At 33.0% G+C, this 20,776-nt stretch overlaps 1 protein-coding gene across 1 annotated transcript in view; it reads right to left on the bottom strand.

Moving 5' to 3' along the window:
• The window catches only part of drd (drop dead), a 36,543-nt gene extending 19,049 nt beyond the window's left edge, over window positions 1-17,494 (bottom strand). Inside the window, exons 1-2 of the mRNA XM_090110133.1 lie at window positions 17,158-17,494; window positions 1,069-1,277 (exon numbers count right to left, since the gene is read on the bottom strand). Of these exons, the coding sequence (XP_089966259.1) occupies window positions 1,069-1,277; window positions 17,158-17,455 (507 nt within the window). The 5' untranslated portion in view covers window positions 17,456-17,494. The remainder of the gene's footprint in view (window positions 1-1,068; window positions 1,278-17,157) is intronic.
• Between the last annotated feature and the right edge of the window lie 3,282 nt (window positions 17,495-20,776).

Raw genomic sequence — 20,776 nt, 5'->3', positions numbered from 1 at the left:
CTTTGATCCCCCTTAATCCATCAGGCCCCGGAATCACAGACACAATAGAAAATCTATTGTGTCGCGGTCGGATCTGGCCGATCGGGGCTCAATGGGTTAAACGGATAAATTTAATTCAAACTTTGTTCATTTATACCGTTAGATCGTTGAAAATACAATAATTTCGAGAGTTTAAGTGTAAAAGCTGGAACACTATATTTGAATTAAGGAGTAAATACTGGATCATTTTTTTACATTACGATGCTGTTCTTATCTGAAGGTGCTGTAGTACCTATTTGCGAAAGTAAAAATTGAAAACAAATACGTAAAAAAAAGTAATAAAAATATTAACGCGGAAAACGACATAATTTGTTTACCATATTAACATATATTTTTTAAACAAAAAAAAAAATAGATGAGGTGTTATTAATATTTTTATGGAAAATTAACAACTTTAAAATCTAATTTTGGAATGGGTGTGTCAGATTTATTGATCGTTCGTTTGTTTGTAAACAAGAATTTGACGTCATATGACAGCAAAACAGTGAATGGAAAAATTGTAAATAATCTGTTTCCGCACATAAGAAACTGTAATTTTCAATTTTTTTTATGATAAAAAATATTTTTGAATTTATGAGTAGTTTAGTGGTTCGTCATCGGACTTGCCCATCTGTTTGTATCAAGGTTTGTATGTTGTGATTGCGTCAATAGAAGAAGTCGTTTACAACTGGGTATGAAATGATTTTATTTAGAAGTTATTCCGCAAAAACATCGCAATCTAATATAACTTTAAAGTGTAGTACTTAATTTAAAAAAAATCATAAGTATCTAATAGATAAACATACACACATGGTTCGAAAATTTTAAATGAATAAAAATAATCGACAATTTTTCTACATTTTTGTCTTAACATACCCAGGTTTTCACTAATTAGAAGTTGTAGGTAGTTTTTGTGTGAAATTCGCTTTTTCTAATTTGTGAAAATGTGACATTTTTTCAATTTCATATTCAACGAAATTTTACTCTTATTTATTCATATTATGAGAGTATTATTATAAAAACATATTTAAAATAACAAAAAATACATACATCAGTAACATTGCTCCGTATATAATGGCCGCTGTGTACCATGTAGTCCAGACGGTCATGGCCCATAGCAGCAAGGTTCACTTGCAGCGAGGCGAGGCAGTACTTTCCTCGCACCGCGCTGTCGATGCTGAGGCATTCGTCGAAGTCACCGTACTGGTTCGCGTTACCGCTTAGAATACCGGAGGGCAGCTTCGCGGTGGCGTCTAACACTGGAAGAAATAATAAATCTTTAGTGTTATAGGATTAGATGAAAATTATGGGGAGATTTGTAACCGCGATTGAAACCCTTTGGTTTGGTAGGGAAACTGAAAAATAAACATGAAATGTACAATGAGCTCGGATACTCAAATTATTTGAAAACAAAACCGATAAGAAAACTCCAGATATGACGTATTAAATCTTAACATTAGTAACAAAATGAATCTAGGTTAATTTGCATAGTTTGTACAACATGCAAAGGGGTCTAGATAATCTTTAATCAGTCTCCATGAATATGCTTGATTCGCAAAACTATTTGGAATTCCGCCCGCCGCGCGCGCCAACCGACCGTTTGCACAAACTTCGGGTCCACTTTATTGTGTGTAGTTGTTCTGGTGTTCCGCTTCAACAAAACGCTTTTAGCTGATTACAGGTCAACTTTGTTTTGCGACACTGAGTTAAGTCTCGTATTCATTAGGAGTTAAACGTTCTGGAAAATGGGTTTCGTTATAACGCTAGTGGAAGTTATGTGTGCAGGGCCCTTTTGGGGCGCCGATAAGTACATAATATTTGTCTGAAGGATTTGTAATATGACCGACTTTTCTTTTCGCTTTCAGTCTGTCTGTCAATCTTAGTTATTAGCACAGCGCAGATGGTATTTTTGTGAATTAATTAAATACCATTTTGCATTAAGGAATGTTTAAAAGCTTTATTGGTGTTATCGAACGCGGAAACCAAAAATATTTAAGTAGTAATAAAAAGCAAGATTATCCTAATGCAGTAGGTTGTTATTTATATTATTTACATATCTTCTTTACACAAACAATGTTTAAATAGATCAAGGAATATATCAGGGTATAAAGCTGTGCACAGCAGTGAACGATACATGAAAATATTGTTAGTGTCATACATAATTTGACAGATAAAAAATGCAATGTATGAATTAAACAATCTCCAACAAAACAACTGCACTTTGCATGATCCATCTGTGTCAGATTAGGCGGCAAAATATCGGGAACTTTGACAGAAATAACGTATCTGGGGACATTTGCCCCTAGTGAATTTAAGGCTTTACTTTGATTTATGTATACAATGTTTTTATTGTAACAGGAAAAGTTGGTACCAGTATCGTAAATAAACTGATATACTCAGAGATAATTCTTTCGCAGATAAGTAAATGGCATTATTGGCACGGGAATAAGAGGGATTTGATAATGATCTAATTTTGGAGGTATATAAAGATGGATTTTTTCAGGTTTGATCTGGTCTGGATGAAATTTGATTCAGATATAGGTTATTGTATGAAATTAATAAAACTAACCTAAATTCTAGGTTAATTTCTTCATTCGAGTATCACGTCGATGAAGTCTCGATTCTGTACGGTATAAATGAATGAATTTCAAGTACCTACCTATTTGCAAAGATTTTTTTTCATAATTGCATGTTTTAGCTGTTAACCAAAACGGTTTCATGAACTCAACGGGGTTAACAATGTTTAATTTTAGAAAGTGAATTAAGATTTCGCGCAAAAACATTAAACTTCAGACGGTCAGGGTCGCTTGCTGTTATGTTCATCAATTGCTCATGATATGATGTACAAACAGCTTCTTTTGAACTGCATACGAAATTTTTATCTTTTAAATGCCTATCCTACTAATATTATGAATGCGAAAGTTTCTGAGGATAAATGTATGTTTGATACACTTACACGCAAAAACCGCTGAATAGATTTTGATGATACTTGGCAGTGATGTAGATTATGTACCAGAATAATGTATATGCTACAGATATAGTACTTGATTTTGCACGCGGGTGCGTCCCTGCGTGAAACCGCGTGACACAGCTACTTTAACATAGTCCTGTATAACATTAATATTAAATTCTAGTCAAGTACGAATAAATAAACTACTTATATAAACAAATACAAATAATAAAAACTACCGATTATCTAGGAATATTCCACATCTTCCACGTCCCAGTTTAAAGGATGTGCATCCGAAAAGCCGAATGTCATCGAGTACCATTGAACCTCGTGACGTCACAGCTGGTGAAATGATTGCAGGCGGTGAATGCAAAATGCGGTGACATTGGCGTGATCGGAATTAAGAGGATACCTACTTGGAATTTGATTAGAACTGTGATTAAGCTGTTACAGAATTTATTTATTTTAAAAAGAGGTAAGTAGATGGGCTAAAGCAAAATTCAGAATAAATGTGTACAGAATCCATTACATAAGTTGTGATTTGTATTGTTGCAACATCGTTGTCACATCAAAAATCACATCATTCCTACTTGATGTAAGAATAATAATTACTTACATATTTAATTAGTAAAGCATGAAGGTTTCGTTCAATGATCACCAGGCAAATCATCGTAAATATCTAAACATAAGCTTTTTCTTCAGACTAATTGATAAAATGATTTCAATTTTTGATATTTTACCTTCAACAGATACGAAATGGTAGATTACATAAATAAGAATTATTTTATAGGATATATTTATTCTAGCATTCTTCTGAATTAATAATTGCCAATAATAAAGGCGATTAAATTTTTAAAGAGTTAATTGTAACTTAGCAACTGATTACGAAGATTTTTCGGGAATCCACCCTCTCAATAGGTAAACTGTGGGGGCTTACCAGGTCGAAGAGGCCACGAGTTAATTAATAAGTGTTAGATAAAATTCATGTTATTAATACATTTTCCGAAATCATTTTGTTTTTAATTAATTACGTGTAGCACTGAAACCTTAATTAATACTTCCTTTGATAGAAAAACGTGCGCTATTTGGGTACGTTGACATAAGGGATTTTATAATTACAGATCAAATTAGACACGATAAGAATTTAATTTGTATTTTGAAAATGGATATGTAATCGCTAGTAAACCCAGCTAACCCACATATTTAACATGATATTTTACAACTTTATTATGGTTTTAAAGCGATAGTTAAATTTAATTTTAAGTGTTAATAGGTAATTACTATTTTTAATCTCTACAATAAAGTCTTCATTTTATTTATTACTAGCTTTCCGCCCGCGGCTTCGCTCGCGTTTTCAAAGAAAAACCTGTTCCCGTAGGATTTCCGGGATAAAACCTATCCTATGTCCTTTCTCGGGTATCAAAATATCTCTATACCAAATTTCATGCAAATTGGTTCAGTAGTAAGGCGTGATTGAGTAACAGACAGACAGACAGAGTTACTTTCGCATTTATAATATTAGTATGGATGTTATATTATATTGGTTTTCAAATCAATATAAACGATGAGTGCAAGTAATACTTACATGTTAAAAGTTATTAACTACCGACTTATTAAAATTGAATTGCTAATATTACACTCTATATAAAGATGAAGATAACATTTCAATATAAGTATGTACTTCGTAAATTTTGTAAACTTTATTTTGACCAACTTTTATCGTGAACGATTGAAGACAATAATAAACTATTTAACATTTTAAAGTGATTAAAATAATTTGGAGAATCATCTAGATACTAGACGTTTAGAATGGGAGTTTGGAGGTCAAATTGGCCACAAAGCCTTGTTCCATTAGAGAACAGCTAGCAGTTAATAGACTGGACATAGGATACCTACAATTATGGACAATTTGATTGTAATAGGATAGAATTAGGCAAATAACAGTATTTGATTTGGTTTATGCCAATATTTTATTTAATTATTATAAATGTTGGATTTAAATTTAATGTTTTTAACAGCAAATTTCGCTTATACAAATTAAATGGGATAGAGATGCATGACTTATGCATGATACATGAATTTATGCATTTGTTATTATATTATTTTAAAGAAAATGTATATGTGAATGGCTTACTTGTGTTAAAAAAATATTAGGTAATCTTTTGTTATTTTGTACTGTAATTTAAAGGCATGCTAATTCGGACTAATTGTAATATGACGTATTTATATAAAGCGCGTCACACACGGTGAAGATGCTATAATATTTTATCTTAAGATACTGTTATATTTTATATTACAGTATCTTAACGCATCCGGTATCAGCGTTCGGACCATCATTTTGCACGCCTCATAAGCGAAGCGTTGAGGTGGGTACTACTGTCACTTCGCGCAAAACATCTGATTTTTCAAACTTAAAATGTCTTTATGTATCATACATTGCACTTGTAAGATAATACATACACACACATATTAAGAAAAAACACTATTTTTAACGTTCATGATATTTTTGATGTCATTTTTGTTATTTAAACTAGTTAAAAAACAGTTTAAAAAAGTTCTGTCTTGGACGTCCGTGTGTCTGTATGTGCGGATCCTTTTTCTTGTTAACACGATAGCGACCGAAATACTTTACTAATCGAGTCTTTTTTTTTCTCTTACGCTTGAGTATGCTCAGGAATAGAACCCTTTCATTTTTCAGGGTCTGATTCGATGTGGTTTAATTGTTATTAAATAAACAAAAATAATAATTAATAAATATTTATTAAAAAAAAATTATGAGGCGTGCACTTTTGGATTTTCCAAATTATTTCTTTTTGTCATTGCGTACTAAGACCCCTGTAGAACCGCCATCCTGTTACAAATGACGCGAAATTTTGTGGGTCATTTGTAACAGGATGGCGGTTTTACAGGAGTATCTAGAATATAACAGTATCTTAAGATAAAATATTATAGTATCTTCACCGTGTGTGACGCGCTTAATGCATGTATTAAAAACACATTCATATAATTATTTGAAATATTAAAGAATAATAAAGGTTTGTGGATGTTGAATGGTTTGCAATCTATGTAATTTTGAATATTGAAGAATTAGAATGTTATGCTAACATCGATAAAAAATGCATACAAATAAAATTTATACCGTTTAAAATATTTCTTCTTATAGCGAATGAAAGAGCCACACCTACAAATAAGGTCACAGATGATGATAAAATTATATGATTTTTTACGGTGTCTAGGGCTGCCAAAGCTTTTTATTTAGCTATTTATTTTTAGAAAAGAAAATTAAAGCAATCTTTTGTTTTTAAGTTATTTAAGTATTATTTGTACAATAAATAAATAAATAAATAACAGACTTACAGTTATATATTTGGTACTTATGCATTTTAGATTCGTTTTTGCAACAAACATATCTATCGGATTGAAACTAGCTTTTTATTTAATATTTTGTACTAGAAATATTACAACTAGCTTCGGCCCGCAACATCGCTCTCATGGTACCTGTACAATGAGTTCAGTGAACTTTGAATATAAAGAGAATATTTTAACAATTACATATAGAGGAATTGAAGACATTATGAGATAATAATTGATTATTATAAGGTAAAATTATTATACAAATTGTACCTTCTTTGAGAGCTTTGTTCGTGGATAATAAATGTATGTAAGTAAGTAATAAATAAATATGTTTGGGTGGCAACCCTAGCTGAAGGCTTAGTATGTAACCAGCCCCTGGGGATGAGTTTTAAAAATAGATAACCTGTTTTGATATAAACTGGAAAATATTTCTAGTTCTTGGGAATGTTTAAGGCCTGTAGCATCATGTAATAAGATAAAATAATGTTAATAATTTCACTACATATAATTTTCTGTAGCTTTATAGCACCATTACTTAAATAATAACGTTACTGTCAAAACTAAATGATAAAAAACAACTTTTTATAGAATTAGTAATTTTACTTCTATTAATTTTCGTATCAAAATAGATGTAGCAGTATAGTAGCAGCATAATCTAAGAAAATCAGACAGACAGAATACAGATTGTTAAATTTAGCCATGCGGATTATTTTTATCTTTATCGTTGCTTTGTAAATAAATTAGACAGTGTTTTATCCGCAAAAAAGACAATTGATTTTTGATAAAGGGAAAAGTAAATTACGCCGTTTAATCCACATGGTTTAAGGAAAATCGTCATTTATATAGGTTTTTTGACGATTTAGCCTCGAACATTCCTAAAGCTAGACACGTACACTCACATACAGACAAGCGTAGAATTTTAAATGTGTTGTTTTTTATTGTAGCCGTCCCTTTTTATCTCGTTACAAAATGGACCTGTAGATGGGATAGAGATAATTGAAAATCGATGGGGTTTAACTGGATGAGTTACGACGCTGACATTAAAGATTCGATTGATTTATTGATTTTATTATTTAAATAGATATCAGTGTATCTGCATATTCTTTACCTCACTCTCTTACTCTTAGCGGGCGGTGGTAAGCGAGTAGCCTTATGTTCGTTAATAAGCTTTCTTGTGTATATTACTTGAAAATGTTGCCGTGAAGGAAATAATTAAATAAAATATCAGTTCTATGATGACTGGATTTCGGCGCTTTACTTACGTACCAAGGTAAAAAATCTATCTATATCTATATCTATACTTATATATAAAACTCAAAGGTGACTGATATAGTGATCTATCAACGCACAGCCCAAACCACTGGACGTATCGGGCTGAAATTTGGCATGCAGGTAGATGTTAGGACGAAGGCATCCGCTAAGAAAGGATTTCCCGAAATTCTTACGGGAACGGGGAAAAACGGGGATGCACGTACAAAGTCGTGGGTGGAAGCTAGTATCCTATTTAATCTCAATACTCAATTTTCTATGCATTCGATCTGTTTGCGTTTAGGACTAAGGTTGTACTAATTAGGTCACTGTTTACAATTAAGTATGAATAAAATTCATCAATAAAGAGATTGTTAAGGAAATTTTCATTCAAATTAATATGATTCCATGACCGAGTAACACAGATTTTTAAAAGGAAAATATTGCGAAATATTTTTTTTTGTATAGGTAGGTACTGGTAAATTAGCGTCTTAAATAAGATCAGCCTGCTTTGCTCACAAAACAGTGTTTTTTTTGTTAATCTACAGCTCTCCTGTTAGTCTGAAGTACATTTACCATCTGTCAAACTCAGGACTTTTTTTACATTCTCGCGTTTAACATTAGGTACCTATACTAAAGAAAGAAAAAAAAAAAGTTGCTTTTATAAGGTGCTCTACAATTTCACGTGACGTTGAAAATGCAAAACAAGTAACATATAAAAATATAATACGATCATGTTTGTATAATGTTCTATTTTGATATAAAATATGTAAATATCCAGACTATTTCGGTGATTGTTGTTTGAAAACAAGTTTTTTTTATATTTCTTACAAATGCGATGTCATTTTTACGGTTTCATTTGGATATTATATGTTATATTATATTGAATAGGTACAACGGAATTAATTGGTTCCGTATTTACGACGACATAGTTCGCAAAACGCAGTTGACGAGCTTTACTAGATAAATAAATAATGTGGTATTTGATCGAAATGTTATTGCAAATATACAGGCATTCAAATACTATAAAACTTTAAAATTATGAAGGATTAAAAAAAGACAATTCTAAAATACAATTTTCCTGTTTAATAAAGCTGCATTTGTGAATAATGCATGTTTTGGATGATAAATATCCGCAAAAAAGTAGTATGTAGTTTATGTGAAAGTAGTATATCTATATGTAGTTTAAAAAAACTAAAAAACACGCTTTTCATAGAAAACCGAACTAAAAAATAGAAAATTTTATCATATTATTGTATTGTCATCGGTCCTCAATAAATCTACAAAGTTTGAACGAAATCTGGCCGTTTAAAGTGGGTCAAAATCGCGCCCAAAGAAGTCGGTTACAAACATACAGTCGGTTACAAACAAACAGGTGAAGCTAATATAAAGCGTGTAAAAAAGATCCAAATATTCGAAAACAACAACGAAAAATTTATAACAGAATGAAAACAAGTCCTTAACGGTCAAATACATTAATTGATTTATGTGTCGGGTCAAGATGAAAAAGACTATTTTCAAATAAGGATAAGTAGATTTAAAGTTATGCTGAAAGCATAGTAGTCAGGTAATAAGATGATACAACGTGACTCTAGGCTCCATACAGGAGATAAACTGATAAACACAAAGAAAATGCCGAATATAAAAATGAACGTAGGCTCTACATAAACAGAATAGATGATATTCATTTATTTTACTGTTAAATTTTAAATTCCGTTATACCAAATAATAGTAATGTTGTGTGTAAAATATTGAACCCCGAAGGCTGTGTTTGCATGATATAATACAATTTGACAATTTCAATAGATTTTCACATAATATTGTAGAACTATGGAAAAATGATGCGTTAAAATGTAAGCAGCATAATATTATTTAAAATAACTTTACTTTGCAAAATCGCGAGATAAATCACGATTGATAATATTTCTAACTACCTGTGCCCCGCGGTTATACTCGCATTTCTCCGCTGCTATTGGTGTGATGATATAAATATAATATAGCCTATAATCTTCCTCGATAAATGGTCTATCTAACACCGAAAGAATTTTTCAAATCAGACCAGTAGTTTCTGAGATTAGCGCATTCAAACAAACAAACAAACTCTTCAGTTTTATAATATTTAGTATAGATTTCGCGTTGTTAAAATTATAATAGCGTCGGTACATATATTATTACATGATTATTACTATCGAAAGTAATAATTATTCGGTATGTACATTAATAGACTAGAGTAGATAATTTTTGAAACAAAAAAAAATCGCAGTCGGATGAAACCCATTAGAAAAGGAGGGGAATATGATAAAAATGTAAGGAAAAATAAATTACGGTCAATCCGAGTTCGGGAAGCGGGAGGGGGGAGCTTTTAAGAGAAAAAAATGGTTTCTCTCGATTTCCGACAAAACTACAAGTCCTATAGAAAAAAGTTCAATGGCAAAGTTGTAGGTAATTAAAAGTTCTACAACTTTTGTATTCACAATTTTTTCACATAACCTAAAAATTTAGGTGAAAAATTCAAAAAACCAAGTTTTTGGTCTTTTATTTTTATCTACTTCAAAATTTATTTTTTTTCTACGAAATTTGGTGGAAACTTACTTTATTATGTCCCAAATACACTGTAATTTATTTGATTGAAAATATTTATTTTTTCGCCTTATTTTGAATTAATACCAAAAAAACAACCTAATTTTCAATCGAAAAGTCACCCGTCAAAATATCAGCTTTTTTCAAAAACTTGGGATGGCTTTTATTCATTGAAATCTCTACTTTCATATGGTGTAAAAAAAATAAACACCACCATAGTAAATGTTCTCAGGAAATGCATACAAACAGTGTAATAATGAACTTTTACTAAATCAGGCACACTTCTCGAACTACCTGAAATGTTTTCATCGACATCATTTTGCTTTTGAATATGCTGTAAAATATTAAACTTAGAACAGATAATTATTTTTCTTTTGAAATATTACCGAAAAGCCGATACAAGAGAAGATATAGAGTTCAAGAAGTGTGCCTGATTTAGTAAAAGTTCATTATTACACTGTTTTTATGTATTTCCTGAGAACATTTACTATGGTGGTGTTTATTTTTTTTACACCATATGAAAGTAGAGATTTCAATGAATAAAAGCCACCCCAAGTTTTTGAAAAAAGCTGATATTTTGACGGGTGACTTTTCGATTGAAAATTAGGTTGTTTTTTTGGTATTAATTCAAAATAAGGCGAAAAAATAAATATTTTCAATCAAATAAATTACAGTGTATTTGGGACATAATAAAGTAAGTTAACTCTGCCGTTGCCGGTCCCAAGCCCGGATGAGAAAAGAGGAGGGTTGGCTGGATTCCACCCACCCAGCTGTAAAATCAACAACGCCGAGTGTCAGGCGGCGGTTAATTAACCTGACTAAAAGCTGGGCTGCAGTAACCCTGAGGGACTAAATACCCCTCTAAAATCCTGCCATGGAAGGACGTGGGAACCCACCATGAGTAAATCCTATGAGAATCATTATGGAAATAAGTGTAACTACAGATGTGCCAATGTCATGCGATCCGACTGACCATCGGCGTCACTCAGTAACCGGGCTGAGTGATGTGAAATATGCTACCGAAGCTTCTATTGAGTTTTGTGAAGAATCCGATAGAAGAACTAAAGCTAATTGTAAGAGTAACTCCGGAGAAAGGATACCTCTACGTAAAGAACACCGCTTCGCAACTTGGAACGTTCGTGGTTTACTTCAGGCTGGAAAACTGACAATCGTGGATAGAGAAGCATCCGACCATCACATCTCCATACTCGGTCTTAGCGAAACACATATGCGGGGCCAAGGACATTTTAAAACCGTTTCTGGTAACACCTTGTACTTCTCTGGCTCCGAAAACAAAAGCGCAAATGGCGTGGGCTTTCTTCTTCCCTCACATATGACAAAATACGTAATGGGCTATAATCCTATTTCGGATAGAATCATCTCCCTGAAGATCAATGCTAAACCTCACATTCTTAATATCTTACAAATATATGCCCCCACAGAAAAAGCCAAGGAAGAGGACATTGACGATTTTTATAACCTACTCAACTCTTCCCTCTCTGCAATTCCGAATCGTGAAATAACAATCATCTTAGGTGACTGGAATGCCAAGGTGGGAGACACTAAAAATGACGATCATATCAGATCTGCTGTCGGATTGTATGGCTTAGGAACAAGAAACGAACGTGGTCAACGGCTCATAGAATTTTGCGTAGAAAGAAACCTATGTATCACCAATACTTGTTTTCAACATCACCCACGCCGTCTTTATACATGGACATCTCCAGGTGCTCGGTATCGAAACCAGATCGACTACATTATTGTGAACTCACGCTGGCGATCATCTGTGAGAAATGTAAAGACATTTCCTGGTGCTGACTGTGGCACTGATCACAATCTACTTGTTGCCAGATTTAATCTTCGCCTGAAGGCAGCCAGAAAATTTCAACCATCCAAACCTCGAGACCTTGATCCTAGTGAGAAACTGCAATTCAGTCGAGCTGTAGAAAATGCAACCGCAGGTCTGCCTGTTGAGTTAAGAGCTAATGAATGTTGGGAATATTTTAAAACTGTAATTTTAGACGGCCTCGATACTATTATCCAGAACAGAAATTGCGTAAATCCTCCAAAGAAGATAAAGACATGGGTGACAGATTCTACTTGGGAATTGATACTGAAACGAAAAGAGCTTAAGGCGGAAGGCCTGCTGGATGATAACACACGCTTTGAATACTCCAGACTAGGTAAGCTTATAAAGAAAGAATGCCGGAAGGACAAAAACATCTTTATAGAAAGTATATGCACCGACATTGAATCCCATGCTTTGAAGTATCAGACATCCGACCTTTTCAAAAAAGTACACCTACTCTCTAAGAACTTTAAACCTAAGTCATGGATTATCAACGATAAAGACGGAAATCCTATTAATGATTTAGATGATGTTGCTGATCGTTGGCGTGAATACTGCTCGGCTTTATACTGCTGCACGAACAACTCAAATAAAGCATCCACCCCATGGAATGACATTGACCTGGAACCCACAATATTACGATCGGAAGTTACTGCAGCTATCGCGGCACTTAAGATTAAAAAAGCACCTGGTTCTGACCATATCACCGCTGAAGTTCTTAAATCCCTCGGGGACAAAGGTATAGACTATATTCATTCCATCTGTAATCACATATGGCAACATGGTGATTGGCCAACTGATTGGTGTAAATCGATTATTTTACCTCTCCACAAAAAAGGCTCCACCAGAAACTGCGAAAACTACCGTACCTTGTCCCTCGTTTCACATAGTAGCAAAATATTACTACATATTATAAATAATCGAATTCGATATTATCTCGATTGGCAAATTCCTCAAGAACAGGCAGGTTTCGTGAAGGGCAAAGGCACACGCGAACAAATCCTAAACGTAAGACAGTTAGTCGAAAAAGCTTATGAATTCGATATCCCACTAGTTTTGTGCTTTATCGACTATAGCAAAGCTTTCGATTGTGTTGACTGGAGCTGTCTCTGGAAGGTGCTTGCTGAACTCGGTGTACCCCAGCACTTAATCTTCCTACTTCAATCACTATATTACAATAGCCAGGGAGTTGTAAGAGTTGACCATACTTTGTCCAAGCCATTTAAATTTGAAAAGGGAGTGAGGCAGGGATGCATTCTTTCACCCATTTTATTTAACATTTATGGTGAATACATCATGAGAAGAGTTTGTGAAGATTGGGATGGTGGAGTTAATATCGGCGGCACCAAAATCACCAATCTGCGTTATGCTGATGACACCACGCTTATAGCAAATGATAAAGTCGAAATGGCTTCATTCCTAGACAGATTGGAAAGCATCAGCAATGAATTGGGGCTAACGATTAATAAAGCAAAGACCAAACTAATGGTTGTCGATCGTACAAATAAGATGGATGCGACAAACACGACCAACTTGGATACCGTCGATAGTTTTGTCTACTTAGGCTCCATTATTACTAACAATGGCTCATGTGAACCCGATATCCGAAGAAGAATAGGAATCGCCAAAAACGCAATGTCTCAACTGCACAGAGTGTGGGCAGATAGAAATATTTCTCTTGTAACCAAACGGAAACTTGTCAATTCTTTAATCTTCTCCATCTTTCTATATGGCTCCGAAACCTGGACATTGCGTAAGGCAGACTACTCTCGGATAAATGCTTTTGAAATGTGGTGTTGGCGACGCATGCTTCGCATCCCATGGACGGCACGTAGAACGAATAAATCAATTCTCAAGGAGCTTGGCATTACCAAAAGACTGTCCTCCACATGCTTGCGAAGAATTTTGGAATTCTTCGGTCATATTGCAAGAAAGAGGGGAGACAACCTGGAGAAAGTCCTTCTAACTGGCAGGGTAGAAGGAAAAAGGCCCCGAGGCCGCAGCCCAATGCGCTGGTCAGACCAAATTAAAACGACCGTAGAAACTAGCGTACCTGAAGCTATCCACATCGCAGAAGATCGAGACAAATGGCGTAAAATAGCTAGGAAATCACAACTCCAAAATGATCACGACCCTCAGCAGTGAGGATTTCGACTAAAGGAGGAAAGTAAGTTTCCACCAAATTTCGTAGAAAAAAAATAAATTTTGAAGTAGATAAAAATAAAAGACCAAAAACTTGGTTTTTTCAATTTTTCACCGTAATTTTGAGGTTATATGAAAAAATTGTGAATACAAAAGTTGTAGAACTTTTAAATACCTACAACTTTGCCATTGAACTTTTTTCTATAGGACTTGTAGTTTTGTCGGAAATCGAGAGAAACCATTTTTTTCTCTTAATAGCTCCCCCCTCCCGCTTCCCGAACTCGGATTGACCGTAATTTATTTTTCCTTACATTTTTATCATATTCCCCTCCTTTTCTAATGGGTTTCATCCGACTGCGATTTTTTTTATCTTTTCATTATTTTTAAAGGCTTCTACCCCAGTCTATAAGTACTTATAACTTATTAGCTTACCGCCGGCGGCTTCGCCCGCTTTGTCTAAAACCCAATAAATTATATACTAAAACCTTCCTCTTGAATCGCTCTATCTATTAAAAAAACCGCATCAAAATCCGTTGCGTAGTTTTAAATATTTAAGCATACATAGGGACAATATAGGGACAGAGAAAGCGACTTTTTTTTACACTATGTAGTGATTTATACAGTCATGATTAACTCTTGTAATCAAGATCAATGGAATACGTTATGTCACATGTTTCAGTTGCAGTAAAAACCATTTCCCGGTATTATAGTATTGCGATAGTTCACACATTGTATTATATAATTTAATTTTCGCGACTACATAATGTGTGTTATGATTAATTTACTTTACTTTTCATATAATGTACGGTGATCGAGATGTTTTTCTTTTGATATAAAAAAAAAAATTATTATTTATTTTAAGCAATTTAGGACCCATATTGTAAAAATACCTCGACCGCTAACAAACACTTATTTGATATTTTTTCTATATTAAATATTATAATAGAAGATAAGATAATCAGAGTCATTGTTAGGGTTGCCTAGTAGAGATCGCTACCTAGCGATAAGTCTGCCCTTTGCTGTTTCTGTTAAGTCTTGTTTCTATTTTAGAAGCAATAAAGCATTTTTATTTATTCATTCATTCAAATACATATAAATTAATTACAATTTATCTGTATTATTTGTTCAAATAGTGCTTTTTCTAGAATTTTACTATTTCTTAGCCTAGTTTCACGATTTATGCTTGTCCATACAAATATTTTGTGTAGATTGCCTATTGCCTAACTTTGAAATATGACGAATCTGTATGTAGGCATTTTTTCAATAAGCATTTTTTACAAGAAATATACTAATATAATCATCCGGTTTTGAATACATTATAACTTTTTAAATATTGAAATTGTTAAATTTTTATACATTCTTCGTGTTGTATCGCAGAATGCAGTATTGGAACTTAAAAATATCTTAAAAACAAATATGTCATCGAAATTTCTTCTCCTTCCGTATTTAAGTTCCTTAACTACATTAAAACCGGTAAATTGTCGAAATAGATTCGCGAAGTTGACTTTGTTCAATGTAAAACAACAAGTACAACGTATGTATGTAATATATCGATAAAAGTGTTTTTTATCATACTTATTCTCTGACTAGCTGCGCCCCGCGGATTCACCCGCGTTGCTCGGCTCCTGTTCGTCTTAGCGCGATGATATATAGCCTATAGCCTTCCTCAATAAATATCCAACTCCGAAAGAATTTTTCAAATCGGATCAGTAGTTCCTGAGATTAGCGCGTTCAAAGAAATAAACAAACTCTTCAGCTTTATAATATTATTTTAGATTTGGACTGATTTTTAGTTTTATGCGATTTTATATATTATGTATTGTGTTAATTATAGTGTACAAGTCCTAAGTTCTTTATAGAAGTAAATAAATACATTTTTATTATATACTATCTATGAATATTAAAGTTATTAAAATATGTCAAAAGTTATATTATGAGTTTAAATTGTGTTCAAAAATAAAGCCTGAATATGTAATTTATTGCAAAATTCTATAATCAGCAATGTTTGTATAAAGTCAAATAACAAACAACATGCTATTATGAAATTGTTTACGATTTAATTATTAATTTCTTATATCAACAATTTTTATAAATTATATTACCTAAGCCAATACAATATTAAAATGCTTACTTATTCTAAGACATAATTTAAATATTAAAATTAATCTAGAAGGTTTTTTTTAACTTTATAAGAACAAATTTTTATTTAACTTTTCTTCAAATAACTTCGTCGTGAATTTAATTGTACATTAAATATTAATACTATCGTCAAATTGACGTTAATTTCATTTAAAATAAAAAATTATGAAAATAGTTACTTCAAAGTTTCACAAAAACTTTTTCTTTAGACATAGTAATCTTCTATTTATGTAAATCATATTTTGAGACCATTTTCTGCAGTTACTGTTTATATTATATAGGTATATATACTTAACTAATTATTTTATTTTGATTTGAGTTATATTTTACGTTTATAAGAGTAAATGTGACCGAAAGCGTATGAGGTCGAATTGGAGATCGATAATGGAACAATAATAGAAAATTATTTTATGTATATTATTTTATTAAGTAGATAGTAATCGCTTTGCTTATTTGAGACTTTATTGACAAAAGATTTTACATTTTGAATTATTGAAGTCTCTGACTCCCTGGTAAAAACCTGTATGTCAGGATTCAGCGACCTCTTCCAAGAAATGCCAATAAGAAAAAAGAAATATATAACAAACAAAAATAAAAGTAGAAATTGTTTCTTCGACATGCCTGTGTATGTTTTGGTGTTTAAGCCTTGTATGTGAGTGTGTGTGTGTAAAATTTAAATGTATAAATATCGTCGTAATTTATTGATTACATTTTCTAGAAAATATTATTATGTATTTATTACTATGTATTTTTTTATACCTGAATTTTAATTTTTAATTAGTGCATTTCTTATAACTTTACCCAATCTCATCATACCAACGTGATAGCGGAATATTTAAATAGCTTCTAAACAAGATAAATAGATCGAAATATTTACTTTTCAAAGCCCACAGCTCCAAGCGGTCCAGAGCGTCCAAAAACATCTGTCCATCCCGTCGACACTGCTCGCTCGTCCCGTTCAAAGGCACCACCACTTTGGGGAACCTCTCCCACAACCCCAAGAGGTCCACCCTTGCACTATCGTCATTACTTTCATTCCTCGCCCCCAACTTTTGTATCGTCCCATTGAATATGCTATCGGATAGTAAATTTCGGTCGGATAAAGTGAGCTCTATACACTCGCGGGCGAATGCGTTCGCGCATAATAACAGCAGCACGCAGGCGCGCGCGGTCATGTTGCTAGATACAATGGTGCCTGGCAAAACGCTCTCGGCTTAAGCATTACTGCTGTATGTATCTTACCCTTTGACAATGACACCTATCGGATGGACAATAGCTTGGGTAACGTTTGAGTAATCGCCGCGATCATTGTTCAGATCAACTCGACCCTTATTTGAATATGAGATTTAATTGTTTGTTTTATTTACGATATTCGGATTTGATTTCAATTGATTAGCCTTGAATGGTTTTTAAGTGTAAATGTGAATTTAAACACATTTAATTCAGGTGCATATTTTTGAGGGTTTCTAGAGCTTTTTACTATAAACTGCATAAAGTGTTAACATAATAAGAAATAAATAATATATTACACGAATGCAGATATTTATGCATTTTGTCATGACTCACTTTAAAATCATTGGAACATTTCCATAAAAAAAAAACATGAAATCAAGAACAAACAAAATTACTTTCGAATTTTAATAATGTTTGTGTTCACGTTTAAGATATGTGAACTGTACAGTCAAGGCCACTGTCTAGACTAGATATTTAATAAATCAATCTATATAAGTTAACCTTTTCAAAATATTATAATCAAATAGCTGTACGGAAGAACCCGCGGGCAAATCAAGTATTTCTAACTCATGTTTATTCTGATATATAACCTATATTACTGTAAATATCGTCCAAATCGGTTCAGTAGATATTTTTTTCGTGAAGGAGTAGCATACATCCATCCTCGCAAAATTTCGCATTTATAATACTTAATACATATTACCTAGGAATTTGATAAAGAAATTGTTTACCGATTTTTATAGTGGTATGGGGCATTATGCATCCTTTTCATTGCTCGATTCAATTCTTTAAGAACAAGTTGGTGATCAGACTTCTGTGTCCTTGTTTTTACGCCATAGGATAGAGCCCACGCCGCCTACAACCACACCTCTGGGGGTTACAATAGCCTAAATTAAATAAGACCAAAGTAGAAGTCCTTGATTTGCTACAGGTTTTTAGGTTCTACATAATATTATGGTATTTATTTATCTATTATTTATTAACACTTTATTGTGCTGGCATACAAACAAATCCTTAAAATTAAAACCTATAACTAGTCCAGCACAGAAGGCGGCCTTATCACTTAAGAGTGATCTCTTCCAGGCAACCTACTGTGTGGAGTAATATTATGATAGGGAGGTAGGTAGGAAGTACAAAATATATATATAATATATACATAGCCATATATGTTCTATAATAAATACATACATATAAAATATTATATATGTATATTACATATAATATAATACAATATAATACACATTCAAATAATAATTATATTATATATACATACATAAACTCTTACCGTAGTTTAGATAGAAAAATAAAGTAAAACACAAATAAATTAATTAATTAATCTTACTAATCCGAGTTAAATGCTAAGTTCAAGTAGTGGTTTCGGACTTGTTTGGCAAAGGTGGATAGCGTTTGAGCTTGTTGGATGTTAACTAGCAGGGAGTTCCATAATCTGGTAGCCCTTACGGAAAAAGAGCCACCGTAGAACTGTGTGCGGTGCGGAGGCATAGATAGCATCAACCTGTCCACCGATCGCAGAGAATAGTTATCACATGGTATGTTCTGCATGGACTTAAAAATGTTGAAAGATTTCTAGAAATAAAGGAATGATTATGAGATAATCTTAGTCAAACGCCTGTAGCGTATAAACAATCGAAATTTACCGCTAAAACGACTCTCTGATGTAAATAATTTCTGGAAACTACTACAAAACGAGAAAAAAATATAAAACGTATTTTTAAACGCTGTATCATTTATCTGTATTGTAATTTATTACGAATATTAGCATTCAATATTTTGTGATATATTTATACTAGCGACCCGCCCCGGCTTCGCACGGGTGCAATGCTGATACTAAATACACTACAGAAAAACTGTGAACGTTGTATATAAAAACATAGCGTCCCGCTCCGGCTTCGCACGGGTATAAAATAGATAGCCGGGCGGCCGGCCTGTAGCGCTGCAAACGCTACGTCCCGCAATTTTTAAATCTGTAATATCTTCGAAAATATTCACTTAAATCATACGGTGTAAAGGGCCATATAGATCTATATTAAACGAACAATGTATTCAAGGTATTTAATTGGTTAAGGATTAATGCTGTATTGGTTAAAATCGCATCGAAAATTAGCCATTATTTGTCGTAAAAAGTAAATGACAAAAAAAAATTATTGTGGGTTATCCATAAGAGATAGACATATACCATCGCGGACTTTTCTGTAGACCTTTTCAATGTGTATAATACTTAGTACATTATTTTGATAAAACTCGTAGGGTTCAGCCTGCGTTTGCAATTTAGGCGGAAAAAATGTAATTTTTTACGACATCACATTAGAAACCTCAAAAATAACAGTACTTTTCCACTATTTAATGGATGTTATTATACATATAAACCTTCCTCTTGAATCACTCATTCTATTAAAAAAAACCGCATCAAAATCCGTTGCGTAGTTTCAAAGATTTAAGCGTACAAAGGGACATAGGGACATAGGGACATAGGGACAGGGAAAGCGACTTTGTTTTATACTATGTAGTGATAAGTATTACTACGCAGTAGGCCGTCTTTTACATATTTTAGTGTTTCCTACATAACATGTTATGATGCACGCAACCTTTTATAGTGCCAATACATATTTGTCGAATTTTATCTACGTTTTATTTCGATACCCACAATAGTTTAATTATTATACGTCTTATAAGTGAAACTTAAAATGGATATCGAAAGACATTATAATAATAAATACACAACTTACAGTAAGTTGATGAATGAAATATCAAATTACATGAAATACAAGCCAGATAATATTATGAAGACTAGCGACCCGCCCCGGCTTCGCACGGGTGCAATGCTGATACTAAATACACTACAGAAAAACTGTGAACGTTGTATATAAAAACATAGCGTCCCGCTCCGGCTTCGCACGGGTATAAAATAGATAGCCGGGCGGCCGGCCTGTAGCGCTGCAAACGCTACGTCCCGCAATTTTTAAATCTGTAATATCTTCGAAAATATTCACTTAAATCATACGGTGTAAAGGGCCATATAGATCTATATTAAATGAACAATGTATTCAAGGTATTTAATTGGTTAAGGATTAATGCTGTATTGGTTAAAATCGCATCGAAAATTAGCCATTATTTGTCGTAAAAAGTAAATGACAAAAAAAAATTATTGTGGGTTATCCATAAGAGATAGACATATACCATCGCGGACTTTTCTGTAGACCTTTTCAATGTGTATAATACTTAGTACATTATTTTGATAAAAC

The sequence above is a fragment of the Colias eurytheme genome, chromosome 15 (assembly GCF_061535395.1).
Source record: "Colias eurytheme isolate Ceu_HAF_F1 chromosome 15, ilColEury1 Martin Lab GWU primary, whole genome shotgun sequence".
NCBI lineage: Eukaryota > Metazoa > Arthropoda > Insecta > Lepidoptera > Pieridae > Colias > Colias eurytheme.
Note: the sequence above shows the minus strand (reverse complement) of the source record. Positions and strands in the feature narration are given on the sequence as shown.